The sequence below is a fragment of the Camelus dromedarius genome, chromosome 15, assembly GCF_036321535.1.
Source record: "Camelus dromedarius isolate mCamDro1 chromosome 15, mCamDro1.pat, whole genome shotgun sequence".
NCBI classification, from domain to species: Eukaryota; Metazoa; Chordata; class Mammalia; order Artiodactyla; family Camelidae; genus Camelus; species Camelus dromedarius.
In genome coordinates, this window is record NC_087450.1 from 30,659,682 (window position 1) to 30,668,219 (window position 8,538).

The 8,538-nt window shown below is 52.2% G+C and overlaps 1 protein-coding gene across 1 annotated transcript in view; it reads right to left on the bottom strand.

The window, feature by feature from the left end:
* RHOQ (ras homolog family member Q) overlaps nt 1–8,464 on the bottom strand; it is a 35,410-nt gene extending 26,946 nt beyond the window's left edge. The window contains exons 1-2 of the mRNA XM_031466949.2: nt 7,984–8,464; nt 7,374–7,432 (exon numbers count right to left, since the gene is read on the bottom strand). Of these exons, the coding sequence (XP_031322809.2) occupies nt 7,374–7,432; nt 7,984–8,125 (201 nt within the window). The 5' untranslated portion in view covers nt 8,126–8,464. The remainder of the gene's footprint in view (nt 1–7,373; nt 7,433–7,983) is intronic.
* Nucleotides 8,465–8,538: the final 74 nt, after the last annotated feature.

An 8,538-nucleotide genomic window follows, 5' to 3' on the forward strand; every position in this document is an offset into this window, starting at 1 on the left:
TTCCTTTACTCACGGGGCAGGTGAGAGGCCTCACAGCAACACCAAATGCAACACGATTGGCACCCTGCAATAATGCCACTCAGTGACGAGAGTGTCATGATGAAACCCCAGATTCTACCCTGAGTCTGGGCAGGGCTGGCAAGCTTGGGGATCAGGAGGGGGCGGCTGCTCTACCGCCCCCATCAGTCACTTGAAAAGAAACAGCAACCATAATAAAGGCCCCTTCCCCCACAGTCTGTTCTTTCTATTAAAATCAACAAGCAACACAGCACCAGATTAGTATCTCTCTAATTACTAAGCTGTCAGTTTCTGGGTGAAAAACTCCGTAATGTAGTTATCATCCTCACTCCACATGCTGACACTGAAAGCAGCGATCCAAGGTACCCCAAAGAGACACATTTGGGACAGTCCATACGTGCAAGCCCCATGCTGTTCCTCTCCACCCAGAATATCTGCTCTCCATGACCCTCTGCCTGCGTGACTTCATTTAGTCCAATGCATCCCAAGCTTTCACTTCATGGTTCAGAGAGAAGAGCACAGTGGAAGGGGTAGAAGGGCCACAGGGTAAATGACTGAGGTTAGACTGCTCAAGCTGAAAGGGACAACCTGAGCCCAGGGCTGTCCATCCCAGGCCCCAACCAGCTGCCTGGAGGTCAAGAAAATTCCTTATCTGGGAACTGGGAAGCTCTGACTTGATTTTATAATCCCCATTTTACAGATAAGGAAACAGAGGTTTTGAGAGGTCAAGCTCCTTGCTGGGAAGTGGACCCCAGCAGTCAGTCCAGTGTGGGAGCCCACACTGGTAACTAGTCTACTGTACCACCTCCCATCTCTCCCTGCAAGCCGAAATCTTCCCAAAGCTTGTCCCTACCACCTCCTCTCAACGGGACTCAGTTTCACAGGAGGAGCATTCCCCGCTGCATAGGTGGACTTTTCTGCCATCTGATACCCACATGCTTCCCCCACAGAAGATGGGAACACAGAGCAGGCACTGAATCAGCACCAGCTGAACTGAACTGGTGTGGAGCCCCCAAAGACGGCCTGGGCCATACCACCAACCAGGTGCCAGGCCACAGAGGACGACAGCACACATCATCTTTAACGCTCACAGCAACCCTGCCAGGTGGCTGTTATCTCCCCAGTTCACAGGGAGGGAAGAAGCCGGTTGGCTGATGGGCTTAACAGCAGAGAGAAGGAGCTGGGATTCAAAGTTGGTCTGGAGAATCCAAAACCGACACTTTTGCTGCCAAGCTGCCTCCTCCTCAAGGGATCTGAGAGTGAGAGGTCTCAAGAAAGACACAGAGGTCTGCGCCTGAGAGAGTACTGGGGGATGGCCCACTGGTGACCACTAAAAAAGGTTCCGGGTGGGGATAAAACCAGTGGCCTGCTATGTACCCCCATGCCTGTTACTCCTTTGAAACTTGGAGACTTCTACTAAATTAACAAAGCTTTTTTCCGAGAAAGGGTTTGTGCCAGAAGCTATTATTTAACAGCTATAACCTGAGTCTTTGGTTAACCTTTTAGCAGAAATGTGCTGACAGCCAAATGGGAATCAACTCAATTTAAGAAATATTCATTGTAGGCCTACCATGCACCAGGCACTGGGCTACGTGCTGGAAATGTGCTGGAGAAAAAAGACACCGCTCTCTGTGCTCAGAGAGAACAGGGCCAGGCCAGCAGGCAGTGATCTGGAGAACGGTGCTCAGGGAGCCAAAGGGCTCTGACGACCTGCGTGGCCATCCTGCCGCCCCGAGCAGCCTCCCTGGCTGGGTCTCCCCTCGCTTCCTCGTGCAAAGCAGCTGCCTGCCAGAAACTAAAAGAGGAACAGCAAACTGCTGAGGGCAAGGAAAGCTGCTCCTTGACCCAAGCATGCCAAATTAGGGCAAAACCAAGCCCTCTGAGTGAAAGGAAATTCAGCTGAGGCGCACAAATTTTAAAAACATGTGTGGTCTTGGTCTTTGTCTCTTTGTAACGGCTTCTTTCTACTCCTCCTGGCAGTATAGCCATTCTGTATCTGAAGCCTCTCTGTAGTAGCAGCTGCTACCAACACATGTGTCATTGCTAGAAACCGATAGCCCCATGGAGAGCTGCTATGTTTTGTTTTGCTTTAATACCATTATTAAGACTCATCTCCCGAAACCCCAAATTCCACAACAAAACCACAAACACCCAGCTCTCCCTAAGGCCTCTGACCCATGAGCTTTAAAGCGATGCTTCCCACCTTTTCCACATCCCGCCACACATAGAGGTGACAACATATGCCCCCCACCCTGCCCTCAAGCTGAGAGGATGGTATCCGAACACACCTGTGACATGGTTCCTGCTACACCTGCTGGGATATTTTAGTTCCCAGAGTTTAAATGTCACCAAACCTCAGAAGAATCATGACAGAAGTGGAGAAGCCAGATGGATCAGAGGGCCACATCCCAAACCCACATCAGAGTGCTGAGAGTGGGCACACAAGGCACTCGGTCACCACAAAGGCTTTGGAGACAACAAAGGACGGCCACATTCCCCACGCAGAGGAGGAAGCCAGTATTCCGTATGACGTGGTGCAGGCTGGAGATATAAATAGCTTCTAAAAAGGTTAGCAAAATGCACACATGACAAATCTACAGTAGGTTACTAAGGGAAACCAGGATGCTCAGTGCCAGCATTTCACCTGTTACGGCTGACGTCTGGAAGGAACCCTGCGGCTCCTCCCAAACTCTGTTCCCTGGGCCTCTCAGGGATGGGGCAGTAGGGACCTGGAGCCTGGGTCATGTGAGCAGGCACTTCCTAAGCCCTACTGATGTTCCCTGCAGGCCCTTCCAAAGTAAGGAAAACCTTTTTGCCTCATCACATCTAGGTCTGGTTTCCATAAGCCCACTGACTGTCAATTTCCTTATCTGGGAAAAAGTCTACTTTGGAGGGTTTTGTGAGGAGTCTGCCTGAAGGTGGGAGGCATCTGTGAGTGGCCAAACCCTGGGCTTTCCCCTCCCCCTTTCTGTTATCCTGGGCCCTTGGGTGCTGCCCAAGGAAACACTGAAGGCGGGGCATTCCAGAAGCCCGGGCGTTCCCAGACTGCCCCCCGGGGAGATTCCCTTCGGGAGGAGAAGTGCTTGCCTGGGCACCCAAAGGGCTCGCGAGGCAGTCCCAGCTGCTGGGCTGTGTCAAGTAATAGAACAGACCTCACTTGTCACTGAACCAGCCCCAGGGGACACCTGAGTTAAGGATATTTTTAGCTTTCCTGTACGCATCCTTGAACTTGTGTGTGTTTAAGTTAACAGATATAGCAACAGCACACCCAAAAGCACACATATGGACTTCCACACACAGGCAGTGGCTAAATCTGGAACTCTAGGGAACCCAAACTCACCCCCGACACACACCCTCCTGAGTGCGGGCATTACAGGACCTGGGATAAACTGGGCATCAGTCCTTCCCTTTTCAGGGTATCAAGTTCTGCCTTCCTGCCAAGGATGAACAGAGCAGCCTGGAGCCCGTAGCTTGAGAGCAGTTTGCCAGCCAGCTCCCCTTGGCTCATCCGCCAGAGCCAGAGCTCTTCCCACTTCCCCAGAGCTCCATGCAGTGCAAAGGATGGAGGGGAAATCTCACCTCTTCCGCCCCTCTCTGAGCAGATGACCGCTGCAGAGCCTACTCTGGAGCCCTGAAAGCTGAGCCAAAAAGGAGAAGCACCAAAAGGCCAGAGAGGCCCTGGGCGGAAGCCAGACCCTCCACCAGGCCTGCGGAGGAGGAAGGCAGCACCCTCAATTTCCACTCTGAAATGCTTGGCAGCAAAATGTAGGGGATGCTCCTGGGCCACCCAGGGGCTTGGCCAGAGAGGGGGCTTCCCTTTGGCCTAATGGTAGTGTGTTGCGGGTGTTGACGGACGTGCCCCAGGCAGAGCACGTGATGGGGACTAACACTGCCCAGCACACTCACATTCATATATCTTCCCCTTGTGTCTCTGCCAATAGCAGCAGAGGTTAAGGGGGAAGTAGCCTGCTCTGGAAGGCAAAATGTCATCTACTACAGTCATCTCTTGAAGTTCCCCAATATGTTCTTTTATCTCTGAGTTTGGCCATTGTTATCTATGGCTTTGAACTTGACTGGAGTCCAAGAGGGGACCCAAGAAAAGAGCACAGGCTAGACGTTCCAATCTGGGGGAGGTAGTGCTGTTGCTGTGAGCACCAAGTGAACGTTTTAAAGAGAAAGCAACCACCCTCCAGTGCTGTGAGCTTCCCCCTCACCCCATTTTACCTCCCAAGGTAGAAGCAGCTGAAAGCTGCATCCCTACATGGTTCTCAAATGGTACACTGAACTCTTTTATTTTTCTAGGAGTTTCTCGTACATCACTGGGGATTCACGTTCTGGTCAAGAAAGGAAACCATCTGGCAAAACAGAGCATTTAGAGCAGGAAACACTCGACTGTGTCCATGGGTCCACTGATGGTGACCATAGGAATTAAGAAGTACAAACCTGGCTCCACACCTCCACTGAAAAGGTTCTAGGATCTGGCATCTTACTGGAATTTTTATCAACTTCAGGTATAATGCACTGTCCTCTTCCACCTGTGACACCTTCCCCCACAAAACTGCCCACAATGGAGCACAATAATTTCTCATAATATTTCTTACACATCTACTGTGAATGAAGAATGGTATCAGCTCCTTTTACATACATTAAACACTTTGAGCCAACCTACAACATCACAGTATAAATTCTAATTATCCACATTTTTACCTGACCACAAAGGTGACTAGCTTAGCTAGAGTCTATGACTGGTACAGCAAAGTGGAGATCCGGGCCCAAGCTTGTTTGGTTTCAAAGCCCAGGCCTTCCTCTGCTGCCCAGCAGGCTTAAAATTTTCTCTCTGATACGGAAATGCATGTGTATGTGTTTCTTTATCATTATTATTACTGTAAGATTAATCTGCTACCATTTAATAGAAGCATGAGGTCTTAATGACCAAGTACAACACAGGAATCTCCTATATAACACACGAGAAGGCATCTAATTCAGCCACTTCCACCTATGCCATCATCAGCTATGGCAGATCCCTACCTTAAATTTATTCTTTTGTCTCCCCCAGGTATTTAACACAGTGCTAGGTACAAAGTGGGTACTCATTTAATCTCATTGGTGATAATGTTGCTAAGATTGCCTGTTAGTAATAAAACTTAAATGCTGAAAGATGTATTATCACTAACTTTGATCCAAAAGTAGAAATCTTAGACACTGGAGAAACACCAAGGGGACCTAACACATCTCTTAGCCAACAGAGTAGGTGTCTTAAGCATTGGGTTAAAAACAGTAATATTTGAACCTTACTAGTAGGTTGATCCTACTTGGTATATAGCTTACACTCTCCACTGGAAACAGTAGCTGACTCTTTGGACCTGTGTTCTCTCCTTTCTAGGGGTGGCAGGTAACTGCCACTCAGAGAATGGCTGTGAGGATTCCACGTACCATGTCTACAAACAACCCAATCAACCCAGGTAGCATCTCAGCACCTCCTATGACTTCCTGTGTATATAACCACCTCAAACTGAGGGCAGATTCAGACCCATGTCCTAATCCCAGCAACAACCCTCAATAGCTGTGTGACTTTAGATCAGCAACCTAGCTTCTGTGAGTGTCAGTTTCATCATCTGCAAAGATGGAGTATCACCTATCTCAAGGGGTTGTTTAGTGAAGAAAATGATATTTGCATGTGGCTACCCCAGGCCTGATATGGATAAGGAACTCAGTAAATATTAGTCAGATGTGAGGATGCACAGAACAGCTCTGACATACACACATCCTGTTGAATAGGGCCCATGGTCAAAAAATGGTCATGGTGACAAGAAAAGGGAAGAGGCAGTAGCAAGAGAAGTTAAAATTAGAGACAACTCTTAAAAAACCTCTCTTCTTTCAACCAGTAATTTCAACCTGGTGTTTATCAACTGTACTGCTTAAAAGTTGGTTTTATTTGATTGAATGAGTTCTGCCTCTTGCCCTCCATACTTTCTGGTAATGACAGAAGGAGGAACAACTACAAGGCAGGCAATGAAAAGGAAAGCTAGGAACTGGATGTACTGACCTGGGTCAGTTTGGTGAAAGGGGGCATCCTCAGGCACCTCGCACGGCCGACAGTTTCTCTACCCTCCAACTCCTCTAATTCACGGTACAGAAACCAGAGGCCACATCAAGGCACCCCCACAACAAGATATATTTCAGACTCTAACTTGGTTCTACAATTCTGAAACCTAAATCTAGAAGAGCTACAAAGAAACCTCCTCTTTAGTGACCTACCTAGTGTGTGCCAGGCTCAGTGCTAAGCATCTAGCATATAATATGTGCACAGGGGAATGGTCTGAATTTTTTCAGCCTCATTTTATAGATAAGGAAACTGAACTACTGGACATCCCCTGAAGACACTCTCTAAGGCCCTGAGCTGCTCCCGTGTCCTCAAGGACTCAAGTCTGGATGACACATGGAAACTTCTGCCCGAATTTTCAGGTCTAATCACAGGGCTGGATTCTGCAAAACTTCATCACACACATCATCTTAGGCCCACCGCAAAAGTGGGTCTGGGAAGAGGGTGCAACTGTGACAGAGACAGAGAGGAGATCTTCATCCTTTAGAAGCCACCTGTAATTTGCAAATAACGGTCAGAGACCGAAAGGACGAGGGTGCATTTTCTTTCTGAACAATAATCTCTACCAAAGAAAACCCAGACAAAGTCACCTGGCCTTCCTAGGGGACAACAACAACAAAAGCTCTTCCTCCAAGATTCACACTGAACTCCTAACCCTTCCTTCCCCTCCCTGCCCCAGGGAGTGGCTGGATGGTTGTTGTTTCTTTTCTCTTTTCCCTGTGGTCCTCTGGTAACACCACAAATTACGTTTTCAGGGACTCAAGTCCCAGAGTGCAATGATGTTGTAATAAACATAACCAGGACCAAATGCCTTCCCATCATATTAGATGATGCCATTTCCCACCAATCAGGCTCCTCGGGCAGGCAGACCACTCACCAATGAGAGACCAGACAAAGGCTGTGAGGGGAGACCTGGTCATCTGCAACTAAAAATAAGGGCGCTTCAGGATTGGCCGCTGCCACTTTGCAACAGGAGTTGGGACCCACACACCAGGCACCAGACCAAAAGCACATACAGGCAAAAACTTTCAGCCCAGGGGTTCACATGCGGTGGGCTGGTCTGGGTTTGTTGCTGAGGTTTTTTCCTCCCTTTCCCTAATTTACTGACTTGAAAAAATAACTACTTGATCCAGAGGGGCCCCTCGCAGACACACCCACCCTCCTAGACACCTCAGTTTTCAAAGGCCCTTCGCAGTCACCCTAAATTGGGGAAAGGAAGGGGGGGGTGTCGGTCAGGGGCCAAGACACTCACCTGTCCGGCTGTGTCATAGAGTCCCAGGAGGTACTGCTTGCCCCCTACGGTGACGCTGACTGCAAGGGCAGAAGTGGGGGCGGGAAAAGAAGCTCACAATTATCCAGGCTCTGAGGTAATTTCAGTCCCCACCAGGACCCTCCTCTCCCAACCCAGCTGGAGGCAGGCGGGCGCTCCCCAGGAGATGCCACCCCTTCTCCCTTGTGCCTGGCTCACTGTGAAGTGGCGTGAGGCCTGGGTGCGACGTGGCCCCCAGCTGCCCATTCCCTTTTCCCAAATCCCATAGCCACGTCTTACCCCCCGGGGCTTGGGGGAGTAGGGAAGGTGGCTGTAAGAAGGTCAAGGAGGTCGGCCCCGGGCGCCGAGGGGGTTGGGAAGAGCGGGGCGCGGGACCCGGCAGCCGGGTAGGGGCTGGTAAGAGGGGTCGGTGGGGCTGGCGAAGGGGCTGCCAGAGCCGAAGCCTGGGGGTGGGGCCGGGCGCCCGGCGGAGGGCGCGGCGGGGGAGGGGTGGGGAGCGCGCGTAGGGAAGGCGGCGAGGGGGCTCAGCCAAAGTTCCTCCAAAGTTCCCGGCCCGGGGAGCAGCCCCTTAGTCAGCACTTCCGAGGCTTACCTGCGTAGTGGTCGAAGACGGTGGGCACGTACTCCTCCGGGAAGGCGTCGTTGGCATAGCTCATGAGTAGGCACGTCTTGCCCACCGCCCCGTCGCCGACCACCACGCACTTGAGCATCAGCGCGCCGGGCCCGTGAGCCATGCTGCGGCCGGCCGGCCTCCGGGCATGGTCCCCCCGGAGCCCCCGCCCCGGCCCCGGGCTCAGCCCCAGCCCGCCTGGGGGGTCCGACGCCGCCGCCGCCGCCGCTCCGCGCAGCAGGGCCGCCCCCCCGGCCCCATGCAGCGTCTCCCCCCGCCCGAGGGGAGGGGGCGGCGGGCGCGGGGAGCTGCCGCCGCCTCTGTCGCTGCCCGGATCCCCGCCCGGGCCCCGGTCGCCTCGCCTGCCCGCTGCCCCCGCCGCTCGGCGCCCGCGCCCTCTCCCCAGCCGGGCCTCCCCAGGAGGATCCGCTGGATCATAAGACTGGCCGGCCCCGGGGGAGACGGCAACTTTGGGGAGGGCGGCGGAGGGGAGGGGCCAGACGGCTCTCTCCGCCCCGCGCGGGCCCGGGCCCCCTC